This window comes from Neolamprologus brichardi, chromosome 7, assembly GCF_056152115.1.
Source record: "Neolamprologus brichardi isolate AB-2024 chromosome 7, ASM5615211v1, whole genome shotgun sequence".
Classification (NCBI taxonomy): domain Eukaryota; kingdom Metazoa; phylum Chordata; class Actinopteri; order Cichliformes; family Cichlidae; genus Neolamprologus; species Neolamprologus brichardi.
The window spans coordinates 44,643,879-44,664,477 of record NC_142110.1 but is presented as its reverse complement, the minus strand read 5'-3'; the positions used below and the strand labels follow the sequence as shown (position 1 = coordinate 44,664,477).

General features: G+C 39.6%; 2 protein-coding genes across 3 annotated transcripts; one reads left to right on the top strand and one right to left on the bottom strand.

Annotated features, from left to right (window-relative positions):
* Positions 1-630: 630 nt before the first annotated feature.
* mat2aa (methionine adenosyltransferase 2Aa) lies at positions 631-8,793 on the top strand. Its single transcript, XM_006788809.3, has 9 exons — positions 631-983; positions 2,713-2,790; positions 3,115-3,237; positions 3,614-3,726; positions 3,828-3,971; positions 5,286-5,504; positions 5,615-5,797; positions 6,450-6,583; positions 7,193-8,793. Exons 1-9 carry the CDS (start codon positions 884-886, stop codon positions 7,293-7,295), a joined length of 1,197 nt encoding a protein of 398 aa, XP_006788872.1. The 5' UTR covers positions 631-883; the 3' UTR covers positions 7,296-8,793.
* A 1,351-nt stretch (positions 8,794-10,144) lies between these two features.
* Positions 10,145-15,673, bottom strand: sftpba (surfactant protein Ba). Of its 2 annotated transcripts, none has more exons than XM_087843657.1 (10): positions 15,542-15,673; positions 15,418-15,467; positions 14,453-14,527; positions 11,842-11,964; positions 11,636-11,746; positions 11,461-11,541; positions 11,125-11,308; positions 10,725-10,783; positions 10,572-10,637; positions 10,145-10,492 (listed from the first exon to the last, which is right to left on the bottom strand). In XM_087843657.1, exons 1-9 carry the CDS (start codon positions 15,591-15,593, stop codon positions 10,581-10,583), a joined length of 792 nt encoding a protein of 263 aa, XP_087699783.1. In that variant the 5' UTR covers positions 15,594-15,673; the 3' UTR covers positions 10,145-10,492; positions 10,572-10,580. The 2 variants fall into 2 exon arrangements, with proteins under 2 accessions (XP_087699783.1, XP_087699782.1); XM_087843656.1 differs by having other exon boundaries at positions 10,145-10,489; positions 15,542-15,672.
* Positions 15,674-20,599: the final 4,926 nt, after the last annotated feature.

Below are 20,599 nucleotides of genomic sequence, written 5' to 3'. Positions count from 1 at the left end.
ATTTTTTGTGAATTATCGGGGGAAAGACATCACATGGCCATGAAACTGCTTGTCAGTCAATTGCTCAATTGCATTTGAGCCTCTGAAAGTGGCTGTACTTTCTAAACAGTTAATGCAATACATTTGCTAAACCCCTTAAATTAAATCTGAAAGTCTCTACTTGAATCACATGTTAATTGTTTGATTTAATTGTGCTGGTGTGCAGAGGGTATTACAAAAATTTTAATTTTTCCAAAAAACTGTTTGACCTCTTCCTATTCTCTTTGCACATCTCATAATGTTTTCAGTACAAATAAAAAAAAATATGAAAACACTTTGCACACAGTACAGTGGAAATTTATACTTTACGTGTTTACAATCTCGCTATAAATTAATCCCTCACATGGCACATATTTTAATAGTGCAATCATGGTTTATTAGGGTTCTTATTTTTGTGTTTCCACATATCTAGACCATAACATCTTGTCACAAAAGTTGGAAACTGCTTTCCAAATACTAAACACAACGAAATACAGCGTGCAGCAGATCTCAGGGTTCACTTGAGTCACTTGAACAATTTGTCTTCAGCGCCATTTGGCGTTTAGCTCTCGGTATGAGCACGCCCATGAGCACCACATGGTATGTGCTCAACAATAACATTGGCTGCAGAGCAATGATTTGAGGGGTCTGAGGAAATTCGTGCAGACCATAAATTCAGCTGTCTGGTCCGTCCAGTTTTCCCTGAACTTTAACTGTGGTTGTCGCTTTGTGTAAGCGTGTGTATGTGTGAGAGAGGAGCGAGCAGGTGACCCTAGTGAAGGTGTAAAACGTGTCTCCTGGTTTTCTATCAAAGCTGTGTGAGTAGGTATATAGTCGGCTAGCTTGTAAGCTAAGAGTGGCTAAAATGAACTACCAGATGAACGGTTTCATTAACAACAGCAGCTCGGTTTACGATGAAGACTGCTTCCTCTTCTCTTCTGAGTCAGTTGGAGAAGGACACCCCGGTAAGTTTTAACGTGCCATTCCCTGTCTGTGAGGTAGTTTCCTCCCTCCTCCTCCTTGACCATAATAATTAGCTTAGCATCCTGTTAGCCTGTCAAACAAGGTTGGGTACTGCTGCTAGCTTGGCATGTCTGAGTGGAGCTTATTGAAAAGCTAGAAATAATAATTTCAGTGGCTTGTTTAATTTATTTTTGAACAGTAAAGTCAGGGAATGTTAAGTAAAAGTAACACAAGGAAGAGGACACAACGTGATTTAAGTAAAAATGCGGCGAAAACTATAAATGTAAAGGTTGTTTTAAAAGGGAAAGGGCTAAAAGTTACACTGGCTGGAGCAGTCTAATTTCGGCTAAACTCTAAAGCTAAATAAAACTGATATTTAGAACGTTTTAACTCAGAAAACATGAATGAAAGAATGGCCTGCTCGGCTTCTGTGTAGTTTTGTGGACTGTTAAACAGTTTATACAAAATGTAAAGTTTCCCACACACTTTACAGACTACCTGTAATCATTTATACTCCTTAGAAGTTAAGGGAATAGTTTATTTGAAAGCTCAAAGGCACAGTTGCATGCTAGCTGCATGGCGGTTAGCTGGCATGCTAACACCACGTTATCCCGGACTGTTGGTGCTTGTCAATCACATCCACCCCATCCGTCAGCAGTCAGATGTTTTATCCCGTTGGGGGTGTTGGCAGTAAACGCAAATTTGTGGTTATTTAGGACCCTTGGCTACCTTTTAGCACTGCATCATATCATAAGTTCAGGCAGATAATGATGCTTAATTTGTTGGAGATGTTTAGGAGTAGTTTTGTCCCGCTTTATCGCCACTTTTCACGTCGCAGACTGACACCTCTCCTAAACAGCTCAAACAAAAACCTAACTTGATAAGCTTAATGAGGCTCGGGCCTGTGGTAGGACTGCTTTTGTGTTGGCTAATTCACTGTAAGGGCTTACTAGAGCACTTAAGCCATCATTAAAAACGCTGTGACAAGACTAGTTAAATCTTTTCAGTGAAAAGACTTACAAGAAGCCAAAACTGAGGTCTTGCATGCTTTAATTGAAGAATTATTGAGCAGCTTGGGACACAGTGTGCTGCAGTTCTCAGTCTCATACTGGGGCAGCTCTGTTGCAACAGATAATAGGCTTACCAGTACTCCTAAATATAGGCACTGCAGGGGCTAGTGCTCAACTCTGGGGGCAAAGTAGTCCCGTTCACAGCCTTTGCATTTAGAAGGGGAAGAAAAACTGCTTCAACAACCTGGAAGCTGAATAGTCTGTTTGTAAATCCTGTCACACCGGTTCTAAAATTAGTTTTTTGGAAATGTTGAAGACCAACACACTATGGTTGGTCTTATACTATAGTTAAAGGCCTCTAAATATGTGGATATGGAGTTTAGGCTACAGGTTTCAATTTCTTTGCATTCAAGCAATCAAATGTGGAAACTATATCATGAAGGGGCAAACACAAATATCTTTGCATCTGTTTTGCATTAAAATTATTTTTGCTTTTGTTACAGTTAATTGAAAACTAGTCATTATCCAGTCTTAGGTGACAAGAAGTGTAAAACCTTCTCTTAATGATTGTAATTTTTAATTTGAGACTTGGCTTTTTATAATATGCATAATTTAATGTTTCATTCATTTTAATTATGAAGTAAAATATCAGCTGTTATCGTCATTTTACCAACCAAACTAAGGAATCTCATTAAACTGTTGTGCTTATTTTGCTCCACAGATAAAATCTGTGACCAAATCAGCGATGCCGTGTTAGATGCACACCTCAGACAAGATCCTGATGCCAAAGTAGCATGTGGTAAGTCAAAGAGGCAGGGCAACCATAAAGGCTTTTTTTTTTTTTTTTTTTTAAAAACTATGGCACATGATCCACTGTTGAACCATATTTCTGCAAAATTGGGCATGTTACAAATCTCTGAAACAATACCAGTTGGAAAATGTACTTTTTTAAAATGTTGTTTTTAGGGGCTTGTATTCAAATAATTTATCATGTGCTTTCAAAGTTCTGCCCTAGGGTGGTGTTTAGGTGCAGACATGGTAGACATGCATTTGCTTCAGGCCATTTGCATTGCTTTTAGTTTCATTGCTTTCACTGCATATTGTTTTTGTTTTTTGTCCTCAGAAACTGTTGCCAAGACTGGGATGATCCTGCTGGCTGGGGAAATCACCTCCAGGGCTAATGTGGACTACCAGAAGGTTGTCAGGGACACAATTAAACATATTGGCTATAACGACTCTTCGAAAGGTAAGATCACCTAGCTGTGAGTTTAGCTCCGGTTCATGTGTGCAGTTATATCCAAAAGGCCAAAGAAAGAAAAGTAATGGTAACTCTCTTCTCTATTGGAGAAAATTACAGTAAATCTTGAAGTCTGATTATTACCCTTTTTATAAAAAGACTTGTGCCATCACTCTGGCTTAATGCCACTGATATCATGGACGTAGGCTGAAAGATTCTTGAACTTTTTTTTAAAAAAAAATTATTATCAACTATAGTTGGTCTACAGATCTTGTTTGCACATAGTGACAAATTCAGTTGACGCAAAATTTGTCCTAATACTACTTTATTTTGACGTATAATAAGCTGAAACATTTTACTGAGGATTATTTTGGGGGATTTATAGGCTTTGATTACAAGACTTGCAATGTGCTGGTGGCTTTGGAGCAGCAGTCCCCTGACATTGCCCAGGGCGTTCACCTGGATCGCAAAGAGGAGGATGTCGGAGCCGGTGATCAGGTCAGCTGATTCATACATTTTGTCTAGAGCCAAGTAACTGAAGCCAGAAATGTAGCAGTAATGTACTTTAATGATTTGACACATGACTGCAACTGTGGCAGGGTCTGATGTTTGGGTATGCCACTGATGAGACAGAGGAGTGCATGCCGCTTACCATTGTCCTGGCTCACAAGCTCAATGCCAAGATGGCTGAATTGCGCAGAAATGGAGAGCTGCCCTGGCTCCGCCCCGATTCCAAAACTCAGGTATGTGGTCAAAGTATATTTACAGTTTGGAGCCAGTTTTTTAAGTTCTTGTAAGTGTAGGTGGAAGCTAAGTTTGTTTATTTCCTTCCTATGTTCAGTTTTGTTTTTTCTTCCCCCTCTTCAGTTTGTACACTTATGGTTAGTTGGTAATTGGCTGTAACCCTATTTCTGACTGTACTGAATAATTTAGACAGTATTTGCAGATTTAAGTGTGGTTTGAATGTTGAGTTCCTGCTTTGACACGCTGTTAAAGGGAAATCTTAATACTGTGTATAAATAATGAATGGTAATATTTTATATTGTGTGTTTAAAGTGCTTGGTGCCCTCTGTTCCTGTTTTGGTGCATTTGCTGTTGACTCTTGTACATTTTTGATGCAGTTTATAAAGTTTCACTCACACAGACGGTGTAAAAGTTGGATGGGTGGATGTAGCTACCATGATGCCACTCATTAGTTCTGGAAGTCCAGCTTTGAAGCCTCAAAATGATTTTTTTTATTTATTTATTTTTTTTTAAATCTGATGTGAGGAGAGAGGAGCGGGTTTGACTGTGAAACTGCACACTCATTGGCTAACAACTTGGTAAACAAAAGTCATACCATAGATTATCCTCCTTTCTGATGGGATGTGTTAAGACAGTTTATAAAACTGACTTGTAAAGAGTACGTTCTGACTTGAACATGTTTACTCTTAGTCTTTCCTGTGCACCAGTTTATCTTGCATAGTAAGCAGGTGACTGTGTGTTGAAAAGCTAAATGCAACAGCCAGAGTTCAACTCCAATCAAAGGTTCACTGCTGCATGTCTTTCCCCCTAATCCCTCATTTCCCCACTACTGTTATCTGAAGGAGAAAGACCAGAAAAGCAATGTGAAAAGAGAAAGTCCTCCCATAGGCCAACTGCAGGTATCTCCACCTGGTGGACCTTAAAAACATTGCACATTTAAAGCTTTTGTGCACAGGTTTCACTTTTCAAACACAGAAGCTACATCATCTTTATACCATTTATATTTATAGTTCAGATAGAATTGGACAATACTGTCTGTCCTACATTTTGGGAGCTCTGCAAGAAATGGAAGATTTGTGTTGTGGGTTTTTTATGCTTTTTTTTTTTTTTTTTTTGGAAAGATACTGTTAGCTAAAAGACATCCTCACATTAACTATGAATGCTTTAGCCACAGGCAGTGAAAATATTTGCGGTAAATACAGATGCATGTCATTATTATTGCAGGATGTTCCTGCAAACTGTTTTGCTTACGTTTGTTCAAACCTGTGATCATACTAGCTGGAGCCATCGCCTGTCTTTGTTTTCTCCCTCAGGTGACTGTTCTGTACAGGCAGGATAGAGGAGCCATGGTCCCTCTGCGCGTCCACACAATTGTGATCTCTGTGCAACACGATGAGGCCGTAGGTTTGGATGAGATGCGTTGCTCTCTGAAGGAGCGGGTGGTGAAAGCCGTGGTTCCCAGCGGGTTTCTTGACGATGACACAATCTACCACCTGCAGCCCAGTGGTCGCTTTGTCATTGGAGGACCACAGGTGAAACAAAAGCTGTAAACCTTTTGAAGGCAGCCATGCTGTCACACTAAGGTCATTAAACTTTCTAGTGAGATTTTATGGACTAATACCTCCACCTTTACTTCTGGCAGGGTGATGCTGGACTGACCGGGCGTAAGATTATTGTTGATACTTACGGGGGTTGGGGAGCCCATGGCGGTGGCGCTTTTTCTGGGAAGGACTACACAAAGGTAGACCGCTCTGCAGCCTACGCTGCCCGTTGGGTGGCCAAATCTCTAGTAAAAGCTGGGCTCTGCAAGCGTGTCTTGGTCCAGGTGAGTACACAGTATATCAGTTTTACTCAATCTAAAACCTGCATATAATGGGATTTAAAACTCGGCTGCCTCTAGAACTGAAGGTACTCAAATTCATGGTTTTACATCTCACAAAAAGCAGTGATTACAGCTCCCCGTAGACAGTCGTGCACCAGCTTGTCATCTATCGAATTCTGCTTGTTGGTTTAATCACCTTCTAATGTTTTCATATTTAATTTGTCTGCAAAAACCTGTTACCATTGTACATGCATCATTGCATCTTGCTCTGGATTTGTATTTGCTGGTATTGGATTCCTGTGCTTTCTAAGAGCGTAGAAAATATTTTCTATGTGACTGCCTAGACTTGAGTTGTTGATCAGTGTGTACAGTATGTGTTGTAAAATGTACTCTACAGTTCTCAATGCTGCTCTATTGGGAAAGCAAATCAAGTGGTGAGCAGTTCTAACTGGTCTCTGCAGCTTGTCCGTAAGCTCACTATTCCTGGGCTTAACTGCAGCAATTATCAGCTCTGTATTATCACACTCATAATTGAATTGGAGAATATGTTTGACTTTAATCAGTGTACTAAAGCACACATGAAGTGCTTTGGTGTTAAAATATCTCCCCTGTCATTATTTTTGAATGATGTGTTTATGATTAACAATTGTTTTAGGTATCCTATGCCATTGGTGTTTCCCATCCCCTCTCTGTCTCAATCTTCCACTACGGGACCTCCCAGAAGAGTGAAAGGGAGCTGCTGGACATTGTGAACAAGAACTTTGACCTCCGTCCAGGAGTTATTGTCAGGTATTCTGTGACAGTATCAGGTCTTTGCTACCAAACCTGCACTTCAGTTCTGTTTTATTAGGATTGTTGTAATTTGGTTTTAAACAAGCGCCATAAAAAGGCTAGTCATGTAGTCTAAGTCCTTAGCTGTACAGGCCTAGAAACTGGTCGGTGACCATCTGGCAGCCTACGGTTACTATGGAGAAAAATGTGGATTCCTTGACCAGCTGGCAAGTAGTTGGTAGGTGAAATTGTGCACAAAGTAGGTTTTACTTCTCTATGATATTTCAGCAGTGAAAGTGTCATTCACCCAATCAGATGTTATTCCCTCTCTCTCTCTTGGGTGAGGGTCTGGGGCCTAAATGTCAGAAAACTCTCAAAGTGGAGCCTAGTCTGTTAGATGAGATAAAACATTGGCTGTGCAACTATTGCGTGTGTATTTGAGTTATATGATATAACATTCCTCTACAATCATCTTGTGTTTTTTAACACCTCTAAACAACAAGTTTCAGCTATTGTATGTTGTTAAAACAGTTCCTCTAACCAAACCGCATTTGTGACACCGAATACCAAGAGCAGAAATGTTTAAATGTTTAGCTGGCGAGTTACTCTATTTAATTCTTGTTTCAGGGATCTTGACCTGAAGAAGCCCATCTACCAGCACACAGCAGCTTACGGTCACTTTGGTCGTGACGTCTTTTCATGGGAGGTGCCAAAGAAGCTCATGTACTGAACACCCCCCTCCTGCTTAATGGGCCTTGTATCTGTCCTCCTTCCAGTCTTCTCCCTTTAAAATTCTTCCTCTCACAAACAGCTACACTTTGACAGCCTTTTGCTACATACAAAATGCCCTTTATCCACATGTTGTTACACATCCCTGCAGAGAAAAAATGGCTATTTCAGTTCAGTTGCCAAGACCAGAGTTTAAGTGCTACGGCCATATTCAAATAATTTCTGGTGAATTTCTTTTTCTTTTGCATAATTAATGGCGATCATGTTTCCTGGCACACCTATGGAAAGAGTGCACCGATTTGTATGTCAGCAAATCTGGTATTATTGACACTTCTATATTAAAACCATACTTGCATACAGTAATGAAAACACTTCGAGTATCCACAACCACAAAATTCAGAATCTCACTGCAGTGTAGTTTTAGAAGTGATCAGTGGAAATGTTTTGTCTAACTTGACGGTAACTTCACAGTACAGAAACATCTTCTATTCTGCTTGCACTCCTTTTAAAAAAAAGTTTTGTTTTTTTTTGTTTGTTTTTTTTAATATAAACCTCTTGATGGCAAAGATGGGTCAAACGCTACAGTTTTGTTTTTTTTTCTATTTATTTCTATTTTTGTTTGTGCTGTCCCTTCAGGCCAGTGTTTTCTGACGTTTTACAGAGAAGTCAGAAGCTGCTATGATCTCGTGGTTATGTTGGGCTGTACCTCGATTTATTTTGTAGGTTTTAAAACCATGTGAATGTTACAAATGATGTTAAATGGGTCAACGTTCTGCTGACCAAGATGAAGGCGCATTACTGAGACAGAGTCTGGGTGTATTACAGAGAAACCTGGGCTCCGTCACCTCTAAGCAAGGGCTCATGGAAACACCGTACTTGAAATATTTTATGGTGTTTGAATGTGGGACCTAAGTTTGACCAGCAAGGAGGGAGAACTTAATGTTTGTCAAGTCAATTTTATTTATTTTTTTTAATGGGAAAGTGGAACATGAAGAGTAAAGCTACATCACAAAGATGTGAGCGCTGCACAGCTGCAGTTAGTAGTTTTTAAGGTTACCTAAATTACATATTGCATGTACAGATTCTGTACATTGAATGCAGAAGTTGTAAAAGAAGCTTTTCTTTTAAAATATTTGTTTTTAAAGAGATGTATTCATATTTAATGCCATACATTGTGGGCTATGATTGTGACAAATCAAATGTTTCCATGAGAAACTGTTCTGAGATAACTGCTGTTCTTTTAAAGAGACTGATACACTTTTTTTGCTAAAACTCTAGATTGTTCATGTATGCGTGATTGTCAGACCCTGGCCAGATTCAAACCTGAGGCTTTTATAGAGTATTTGCCTTTAAATGCTTTTCCTGTTGCACTTCTCACCTAAATGCTGATTTGCTGATTGAACTCAGGCTTACAGCACGCAGATGTTCCTGTGTTGGTTATTGGCAGGTTTAAAATATGCCTGCATCATGCAGCTAGATGGTGCTGTGTTCCCCAAAATTATAGCTCTTTAGTCTGACTCCTGTAGCACCACCTTGTGGCTCGTTGCATGTACTACAGATTTAAATTGCTCCTACAAATCTGGCAAACATGTCTGAAAGAGGGTTAATGTTCCCCTCACCTTTGTTCAGACACTCCCACAATAGTGACGGTCATCCCGCAGGCTTTTTATCTGGCATTTGTGCAAAAGACTACTTGCACTTATTGCTGTGCTAGTGAAATTTTCTCCTGGGAAGTGTAACCACACTTTACTGTTCCCCTTTTGCCGTCTGCTGCACTGTGCTTCTCAGATCTGCACCCTCACACACAGCCTCTGATAGAGGGATGGAGAGATCAGTTGTAGATGACTGTTTTAATCTTGCCGCCAGGTGGAAGAGTTGGTGAGATAACTTGCCATGTCCAGTGAATTTATTTCTAGGTTGCTGTCTTGTGAGTTGAGCAACCCACGGAGATGCAGGTGTCGCATTTATGTGACTGCATTCATTCAGACTTGGCGCATGCTTAAAGTGATATATTAATGTTGCAGTGTTTGGTAAGAATTTATTTTTTTCATCGTGCTCTTTCAGGCATGCAGCAAACGCATCAGGATGCAATCACAATAACAGGATGCTGTGTCTAAAAGAGGCTAATGTCACGCTGGTTATTTAAATTAAGGAACCTACTTTTTAAACTTTGTCTCTTCTCGCTCATCCACAGATGGAGAAAATGGTAGTTGGTGTTGTACAGAGAAACCAGCCTGTTTACATGTCTCCTCCTGTGGACGATGTGTTTGAGGAGCACTCCCTCCCTTGTTCACTGTTTTTGTGTTTTAAATCATTTAAGTCTGTCAGCAGTTGCTAAACATGGGGGGTAAAAAAAGTGCCTTTTCTCCTCTTGCAAATTTCCTCTTCCCCTACCTCCAAGTACACAACTTACCATTTTGACCCCGACAACCCCAAGGCTAGTTTCCGTCTTTGGTATTTCAGAGTGTGATTTGTTGTTGACTTTCTCTTAAACTGTTGAAATAAAATGCACCCTTGCTTTGTGCTTACAGGCTGTGCTTGTTTTATGTGAAGGGCTAACTTCATCTTTAAACTGTGCTGCTGTAGATGACACTTTCATATGTTTTTAAATAAAGCAGAAGTGATCCTATGTCTGCGAGGTGGTAAAGACGAACACTTCCTTAGACAGAAACGGTCTCTATTTGTGCTTTATTACTTCTGCCAAACTGCTGACTTGAAAGTAGGAAGATGACTAAAGACTAAAGTCTGTGCCCACCCTACATTCAGCAGTCGACTCACTTTATTTACCTCATCTGACTTCTAACTCTCAAACATAAATCTATTTAACAGCAAAGGATGAGTTATCAAGTCCGCTGGGAAACACTACAAAAACACTTTATTAAAGAAGAGACAGGAAACTTGATAAATGGTTGGTATAAAAAAAAAAAAGCACAGGCAATACGTGAAATCTAACTCTGAGCCAGTAATATTTACTCTGCTACAAGAAGTAGCAGAGTAAAGATGACACTTAAACACAATGTTTTCTGGATTTCATAACTCTGTGCAGGCTGAATATGTAATGCAAAAATTACAATATGCAGTAAGAAATCAAATTGGGATGTGAAATACTGTTAAAATGCTGCAGATGTCAAGCTGATGAAGATTTGGTGCTCGATGAAATATCTGCTGCGTCCACCACGCTGACTCTTATTGGATCTGCTTTGAAAAGAAGTTTTGTTATTGATACTGAATGTTTTTTACTTTGATTACAGTTTGTGTGAAATCAATGTACACCCACCTTAATCCTTCAGATTGTGTTGTAGTTCAGAGGCTTCCAGGCAAATTTGTGGCAGTAGAACAGAGTCTGCACAGAGTGAGACATGCATCGCATGTAATACTGCAGTGTCTGAAAGCTGAATGGGTGGATTCATTGTAATAGAGGTTTACTTACTCCACACTTGAGAGCAGTCTTGACGTCTCTGCATCTGTATGTTGTCAGAGTGCATGGATCTGCAGGTTTAAAGCAGGAGATAGAAGAAAGTTCACTTGGTAACTGAGAATTCTTTAAAGGGACGTTTTGTATATTTTGATTTGTGCTTTCAGATTAGAGGGATGCATCCAATTTAAATCTCATTTCCTGGGCCTAAAAAGTACTGTAATGCATGAATGACGCAGTTGTAACTAATGTGTAATTATGCCATATTAGGTCTGCACTTAAACTTTTTAAATATAAAGCATGTACAAGACAAATTATTGGTCATCCCGGTCTCTGGAGATCTTGTGTCCAACATATGACAGATTAAGTAAACGATCACAATCACTGCAATAAAAGCAAGGGAGAATAAACTGACCCACAAACGGAGATTCTTCCCCTTTACAGAAGTGCATGAGGTGACAGATGGCCTGCGGGGTCGCATAAGCCAGGATTGCGTCCAGCACTGTCCTGCTGACCTTGTCGATCACAGTCTCACACTGGTTGCGGTAGGAGGCCGGCAGAATATGGCAGATCTCTTCCAGCAGCTTGACCACTGCTTCCTGTAGAAGAGGAGCAGGGTTTAAAAAAAAAACAAAAAAAAAAACAAAACAGGCAGTGATTACTCTCAGCTGTGTGGTCTGATTGCTTTTAAGTGTCTGTGTGCAGCACAAGGAAATACTGTTTTCATGTGCGCTACATAACCGTGTTTCACCTCTGTTCTTTCTTTGGGAAGCAAACCCTCCAAAGTCTTGATGAGGAAGGTGCAGAACGAGCATTCGGTTGAGGGCTTCACCTGATTGAGGCACATAAATGGCAAGAGTTCAGCACAATGTTTTTTCTTTTTCTTTTTTCCCCACAGTGTGTCTTTCTAAACTTCAGATACTCACATTATCACTTGTCACAGCAGCCTGAAGGGCCTCCTGGGCAAAATAGCTGAGCATCTGCTCTTTATCACAAGAGCTGCAGAGCCCAAGGATTTTGCACACCTCCGCTGGTTTCTGTGGAAGAGAGAAAAACGTGTTTACTGACCTCTCAGTAGTGTCAGAAATGCCATACTCAAGGATGCATCTGGTCTTGGACTTCTCAGACTTACCAAGATGGAAGTAACAAAATTGATGGCCAGTGGGAACATCTTCTCCACCTCTTGTTTGCAGAGATTGGCAGCTGGACCGTGCATGAGTGCACACACGCCTTCAATGCCATTCATGATCTTTTTCTGTGCAGAATAAAGCGGTGAGTCAGAATATTGACTTAAAGACTGGTAGCCCAATTTGTCTTCAGCTAAATAAGCAGAGAAGCAGGTGTGGCATTTTTTTTTTGTTTGTTTTCACATTACATAAATAAACTTGTTGATTTATTAAAATGCATTTAAGTCTGTCTTCTGCCCCTTTAGCTTTCATCCAATCACAACTTGTTCATTAACCACCTACTAATACTATGTGAGGCCCTAAAACAGAATCAGTGTTGTGGATATAAAGCTTCAGTACAAAATCTTAACAGTCACAGAGTTAACAAGTGAACTGAATGAATACTATTCAGTTTTCTATTTGTGCCTAACAGTAGCAGGGTTTTTTTTTTTTCAGACTTGTTTACTATGGTGTGATGTGGTAGTGGTTGAGAACAAGGTATTACACAAATATGTTACTTTTTATTTATATGTTTCCATATTTGCTCACATTATTTTAGTTTTCCTCTATATAATACGGGGCGATCGTGGCTCAAGAGTTGGGAGTTCGCCTTGTAATCGGAAGGTTGCCGGTTCGAGCCCCGGCTTGGACAGTCTCGGTCGTTGTGTCCTTGGGCAAGACACTTCACCCGTTGCCTACTGGTGGTGGTCAGAGGGCCCGGTGGCGCCAGTGTCCGGCAGCCTCGCCTCTGTCAGTGCGCCCCAGGGTGGCTGTGGCTACAATGTAGCTTGCCATCACCAGTGGGTGGATGACTGGATATGTAAGGCGCTTTGGGGTCCTTAGGGACTAGTAAAAGCGCTATATAAATACAGGCCATTTACCATAATACTATTTAAAACTCTTGAGGAACCCTTTGGTATTCAAGCATCAAAACCCTGGTATTAGTAGTATTTTTGCACCAACCTAATCAAAGGTTGGCAGACGGGTGCAGCGTGTCCGTAAAAAGTTTCAGGAAACTGGACAAATAGAGGATAAAAGTGTTCACCATAGCCTAACAAGAGATGGTCTGAGTGGACAGGGTGGTTGTCAGGAAGCCATTCTTAAGGAAGGTAAATAACGAGAGAAGGTTGACCAAATTACACTGAAAATCAGTGGCAACAGGACTTATGGAGTGATGAATCATCATTTGAAACATTTTGGGTTTAAGTCATTTTCAGAGGAGCTCAGTAAAGCGATCCAACAGTGAGTGTTTACAGCCATCTGGCATCTCCTGTTGTGTGGGGATGCATTTCATCCAGTAGTGTGCCTGCCACTAATGGTAATGGATGGGCCTCTCAGAGCCCAGAGCTCAGCATTATTGAAGCAGTGTGGGATCATCTTGACAGAGGGCAGAACAAAAGGCAGCCGACATCCAAAGAAGAGCTTTGAATGTCCTTCAAGAAGCCCGGAGAACTATTTCTGAAGACTAATAAGAATATTAAGAAATAACAAGAAAACAGTTCAGGGTGTGTTGAAGAATAAAGGCGGTCATACCAAATACTGACTTTCAACCTCATTAGAATCAGACTCTGTTTTTGTCTCTTATGCTATATTTCCATGTATGTTTGCACATTGCAATAAACCACTGCACCTTTTCCCCAGCAAAACACAACCAAATGAGGGGTGGTTCAAGACTTTTGCACAGTATTGTGTAACAGGTTTTTTTTTTAAACAGATATTTGGTTGACTTTTGTTTTTTGAGATTAACAGTGTGCACTCATACTCAAACACTGGTATTTTTTAGGTGTTACTTCGTACCGGCAGAACCGAGCAGATTTAAAGGTGAAGCGTGGACACTGAGCAATGCTGTGTTTGGTGAAACTCAAATATTCAGACACTAATGTGTTGTTTCTTTTTTATATATATACATCGCTCCATGTTAGTGTGAAAAAGGAAAACAAGGGGGTGTTCACAATACTGCTGTGTTCATTAAATAAAGGCATTGCTTGACTTCACACCAGCATGCTGCTGTGCTACATAAGCTCCAGACACATACTATGTAATAAATCCCAGACATCTTTTTCTGCATCTTTCCATGTGTACATCCTCTTTTATATCAATGTTCATCAACATAAGTGATAAAAAAACAACTTATTTCTGTCTTTGGAGCCTGTAAACCAGATCAGGCTAGATCAAAAGAGGATCTTGGAAGTCAAGTGTGTGTGTGTGTGTGTGTGTGTGTGTGTGTGTGTCAAAATTTGAATGGTAAATTTCATTTCAACTTTTCTTAGAAAAAATAGGAAGTGGCTCACCACCAAAACTATGAAGTGACCTTTAGTTTGGTGTGTGTGTTTTTAAGACATGCACAACTGATTATTTACATCTCTGAAGGTGAAAAATGTGCTTTAGATGATAAGATTACACTAAAAATTCCTGGAATGTAAAATATTTAGTTTTTCTTTATTCATGCCACAGGTCTCATATTTTAATCTTATATAATATATTTAATATGGGAATGGAAGATGTGGATAATATTATCAGTGAGCAAATTTGAACATTTAGGAATGTGTTTGCTCCTCTGGCACCAGGTGTACTCACCTGCAGGTCTGCATTGGAAAGCATGTCAACAAGGAGTTCAAATATTTTGGTGCAGTCCTGGCAAACATCTCCTGTCTGAAAAACAAAATCACATGATGAACGTAAATTAATACCCTAAATCTTTCTCTTTTTTTGCAGTGTTGGGATCTCTGTGCTGTGGGCACAGTTTAGTTTGGTTTAAAGTTTATTCAATCTAGATTCGAAAGTAGGTGGTAAAACTTTTACAACTTTTTATAACTTGACGCGTAACAGCAGACTTCTTCATTTTGAAGAAATGAAAATGTCACTTCTCAACACTGCGCCCTTACATTTGCTTTTGCCCTCACTGTGAGCAGTGCTAAAGTATCACACACTCCTATACTGTCATTACAATTCCCCACAAAAAAAAGAGTTTTAGTGAAAAGGTCTGCAAAACATGTTCATGGTACTCAGGGAAATTATGTGAGTTTTTTCCTTTTTACTAACTACTACTAAATTTTAAATCACAGATGTCCAACTCTTTTCACATCGAGGGCCACATACAGCCCTCTTTGATCATAAGTGGGCCGGACAAGTGAAGTTTCCCCTCCTGTGAGTTTAAAGACTACACATTGACTGCCTGAGATATTTTAAGATAAGAAAAAGAAATGTCATTTCCACAGTTCATCTCAGGTTTTCTACACGACAAAGAAATGCTGCTGTAGTAAATAAAAGACCTCACGCATTGAAAAAATTAGCAATTTCTATAGTCAGTAGTGAAAAAACCCCCCAGCAACAATTCTGTCTTTTACTTATTTATTTTGGTCTACTATGAGTGGCCATGCAGGAGTCTTTTATTAGTAGGCAATGCTGTAAGACTCATGAAAAGATTTTCCAAAGCCGTCGAGTGGACCGAATCCTTGCAGAGCTGATTCTGGCCCCGTCACTTATGTTTGACACCCCTGATTTAAATGTAAAACATGGCTTAACTATGAGAAATCACTTACTTTTAACTCTTCAGGAACGCTTTCCAAACCACCGCTGCTGTAGGTCAAGGCTGCAGGAAGAAATTTTCATTAATAACCTTCACTTTAATTAATCTCATCACTATGCTTTATTTTATTTTCTTACCACAGCCTTGGAGAGCGATGGAGAGAAGCAGGGCAAATGTAAGCAGGGCCATCTTCTGTTAGTCTCTGGAAGTTTTCCTTCCTGACATCTGTGGGTGAACTGCAAGAGCTGCTTATATCTGATCCACAGCTGTGGTCTCAACCAGTTAGATTTTTTTTGGGGGGGAAGGGGGGGGGGGGGGGGGGGGCACGCTTGAACTAATTTGATAAGATCTCATTCAGTTAGCAGAAGGTTTTTTTTTTCCCCTCCCATTCTCAATATGGTAATGTTAGTCAAGTTTCATATTCACTTCCTCACACAAAGGTGCAAAAACAAGTTATTATTTTATCTTTCAAGACATGTGTGTGCTTTTTTTGTAAGTATGTGCTGTATTTCCTAATGCACTACACTGTCATATCCAACTCTGCATACTTTATCGCTCTTTCTTTAAAACTATACCATTCACAACGTAACTGTTTCAGATTGTAATCTCAGTTTGCATTTGACAAACATAAATGGGGGAAATGTTTCTCCTGCTTCAACTCGTTCCTTTTAGCTTCCCAGAGTCTGTGCAATATCAGCAAATAATATAAAACATGTAGGAATTTGCCTTACAGCCTTGACCTAATGCTAACAACAAGCTTTGATAACCACATATCTATGACTGTAGGTCGTTGTTAAGTTTATTTTTACATTTAAAACTTCCGTGACATGCCATTCGTACTACTACTTCCTGTGAACTGGAACAAATGAGAATAACTAGCTCAATACTGTCAGACAGAGTAGATGCTTAAAATCAAACAAAAAGTATTGTTAGACACTAAAAACCGGGGTAAATATAGAACACATTTTCTAAATGATGGTTTCATTTATTAAGAGAAAAAACTAAACACACCTGCCTACTGGACCTACTGTTTGTGAAAAAAAAAAAGAAAGTTGCTGTGACTAATCACATTTGTAGAAACCTGAGGTTAGTTTCACTAACCACACCCAGGCCTGTTGAATCAAGAAAATACTTAACTAGAACCAGTCGGACAAAGTGAAGTTAAAGATCTCAAAAAACGAGATATCACATCACAATTTAAAGAAACTTTCTGTAAAGGTTTACAAAGCCATTTCTAATGCTTTGGGACTCCAATAAACCGTGGTGACAGCCTTTATCTACAAACAGGTAAACCTTGGAAGAGTGCTGACCCTTCCCAGAATTTGTGAATCTCCCACTGCAAAATAAATCCAAGAGCACATTCACAACTCACAAAAGAACCCAGAACAACATATACAGATCTGCAGGCCTCGCTTTCCTCCGTTAAGGTCAACAATAATAAACAGAGACTGACCAAAAAAGAGCATTTCATAAAAAGAACATCACGCTGACAGTCAAACACGGTGGTGGTGGTCTGGGGCTGCTTTGCTGCTTCAGGACCTGGATGAATTGCCATAATTTGTTGGAACTGTGAATTCTGCTCTCTATCCAGCAGGACAATAATCCAAATAAACCTGAAAATCCACGCCTGAATTGCTCAAAAGCAACAAAATGAAAGTTTTGGAGTGGCCTAGGAAAAGTCTGGACATGAGATGCTTTTGGCATGACCATCTTTTTCTAAAATTAAAAACATGTAATTATGACAAATATGCAAAAAAAAAAATCATCATTAAGTTTCAGCCGGTTCCTGGTCACTAATTTGTGCAGAGTAGTGTGGGTTTTTTTTGGTGAAGATGTGCATTATTATTTCACTGACTGCTGTAGAAGATAACCGAGGCCACATTGTTTGCACTACATTTTGTAACACCTGCACAATCACATGTTCAGGTTCAAATAAAGTCAAAAGCAGCACGAGGCTTCAGTTATAGGAAATCATGGCTATAGTTCCCTTTCTTGCTTCTTCAACTTTTATGTTTGCTTTACAACAAAGGACTGCTCAGTGACATCTCAGATGTACCTGCTCCCACATGTTTAGACAAGAAATAATTCAAAAGCTATTCAACTGGAAATTGTACCAAATATCAAAATACAGGGAGTTCGTGGAGTGATTTTGTTGGAAAGACGCAGCTCTCTAGACTTTACAGAAATCTTTTTTTTCATATAGTTAAATTATAATGCAAATTGTTGAAGTCGTTTATTTCTATACAAGACAATGTAGAAAATTAGAATTTAGAAAACTGTAAGGCTCTTCAATTATAACAACTTAATAAGGACTTTATATACATTTTTAATGGATTTGGCTGATTTAACCAAATTCTATAAACCTTTGAGTCATATTTATCTAGATTACAATTATTTTATTACTATTTAACTATTATCCATTTCTGCTTTGTTCAGAAAAATGTCTCTCACTCTTTTGATACCAATCCGATTTTTTTTTTTTTTTTACTAAATCTCACACCAAACCAAGCGAAGTTCTGAAAATTGCCCCGTTCACAGCTGTGGACACAGATAATAAGAAGCATCACCGTTTTGAACAGCAGTGGTCTGAGACTGCAAACCTCTTCCAGGGCCTGAAATTCCCTCCACAACAGGCACAAATTAAGAACACTTGAAACAGAAAGATATTCGGATTTGGATGCATTCCTGATATGTTCTTGAGAATTTTGATTGTTTGTTTTCTTTTTCCTTTAACAATCAATGGGCATTTGTGAAGATATGCTGGGAAACATGCAGTCTTAAAAAGGCCAATCCCCCCCCCTCCCCCCCAAATCAAACAGTCCAGCAGGTAGCTCTGCATGTTTGATTAGCAGATTTTTTACACCAGATGTCCTTCCTGTTGCAATCTGGGATCACCAGGCAAATGTGTAAACCACTAAACTTGGTGCAGCTCATGCTGTTTTTATATAGTCTTTGAGGGGAAAATCTGAGGTCATTAAGTCACCGTGAGTATTTTTAATGTTTCTGTTTCTCTCATTCTTGTTGTTCACAAATGTCCAAAACCGTATTTTCACAGCGCAGTCAATGACTTTACACACAGCACAGATATGTGCAAGTTTTCCATATAATAAAATAATTTTCCTATTTAAAAAAATAGTAATATAATAAAATGATAAAAAATAAGAATACAGTGCAAATTGCAAATGGTTTCAAAATGACTCAGGTAATGCAATAATATGGTTGCAGTGCAGGTTTGGTAGTTAAAACTGTGTCCAAACAGTCGTTATGCGGACATTTGATGGACTAGTTAAACCTGTTTATGGCTCTTGGATCGTAATTCAGAGCTTCAAGGTCTATGTGTGAAAGGTTGCACTAGTTCAAATTGGCTGTGCATGGGTGTGCTTGGTCCTTGCAAATGGTGTTGACTTTCCTAAGTCAGTGCCTGCTGTAAATGTTTTCCAGAGCTGAAAGCTGTTCCCCGACAGTCTTCCCCTTTCTTGATATAACCTGAGTTTTCCTGTGAGAAACCACAAAAATACAGTAGCAGCACCGGTCAGAGGAGAACACGTCACTTCAGTTATTTCAATATGCCTTACAGTTTCAGTCTAGATGCCAACAGTAAGACAGTTTTACATGAACGTTTTCCCCTTTCAACCCCATTACAGTCTTGGTGCACAGCTGCTTATCATTACTGGAGTGTTTTTCTGTATTCTTGCAGAAAATCTGCCTGCTTTTTATGTCTGAGGTAACATCCAGGAAATTTGTCCTCCTTAACAATAAAAATGCAATTAAATCTTTGTAATTCATGCTTTTGTTTTCGGTGAATATTTTTTAGAATATTATACATAATGATCAAGAATTTGTTATATAGCTGGTAGAGTTTCAGTTATAAATAAAGCAGCGAGCTACAGAGAAGTGAAAAGACTCTGTTTGTGACCCATGCTTGATTTACACGGTGCACCTGTAACTGCAACTTTTTACAGTAAACTTCTGCTTTTTTTTTTACTTATGATTGTAAATTTATAGTGGTCGGAGAGTTTGCTGCCTCTTCTATGCTGTGACTCTTAGCTTTAACTCAGAGTTCTCATCATAGGGGGGACTTTCTACTTCACGTCCCTTATGTCTGTCACCAAACTTTGCCTTTCTTCTGTGCCCTCAGATATACAGCTGGGGCATATTCACCTGGAAGAACAGGGAAATCCTAGCTCCCTGTTGTTCTTCTTTATCTCTTGTATTGGTATAGATATAGCCTAGTTATTGATTATTCCCTAACCCACTCAGGTAATAGGAAATAATTCTGTTTCTGTTCTCAGCCACCATTTGGTTCAATCACTCATTTACCAGTAGGGTGTGTTGTGACACCCACAGACTTGACACAGATCCTTTATCAGTTCTGTCTCCAGGTGCTGACCTTGGTAAGAATGGCTTTTACTGAAACACTTAAGCCTGGGGACGAACTTCCCATCCAAGTCTCGTGAGCAAATCCAGGAAAACCAGAGCTGACAACAGGTGAGCTGTTCACGTCAGGCAGAGTACTCACCACAAGGATGGACAGTGGTGACCTCTGGTGGGGGGAAAATGAAACAGGGACCATCCAGACTCAGTGAATGACTGGAAGGTTTAAATATTACAGTCTTCACTATCACTGGAACAGATAACTATCTCAGGTGAGATCATTATTGACACACTGCCAGTTAGTGTTCCTGCCAATAAATCAATTCTCTGGAATGTGTGTTACAATGGCAAAGGTGTGTGATGGCCAAAGCTTCAGCTTTACAACCTGGTTGAGCATGTGATCACGTGCCACAAGGCTTGGTGCAGCAGCCTGGGTGTAATTCTGTCTCTGAGCCCAAACCGTAGTTCAAAAGTCAAAGTCAGAACCAAACAGTGATTCTGGAGTATCATTTAATCCCAAATTATTGCTGAAAAAACTCCAGGGCTTGAGCACAGTTTTTTGTTGGTGCTACATTGACCTTTGCAGACACATGTAGCTGTCAGGTGTCTAAATCTGTAGAAAAACTGGAAATGTAGGCTCCTTTTCTTCATGTTTCTGTTTGTGTTTATCCTTTAGCCTCAGTGCTGCACAGATGACCTTAATTCAGTGTGGGTAAAGCACTTCTTTGTAACAAACTGAAACAGCAGCATGCATGGAAAGGGAAATAACCACTCCTGACCAAAAAAGTCTCACATTTGTCAACAAACATCTTGATGATCCC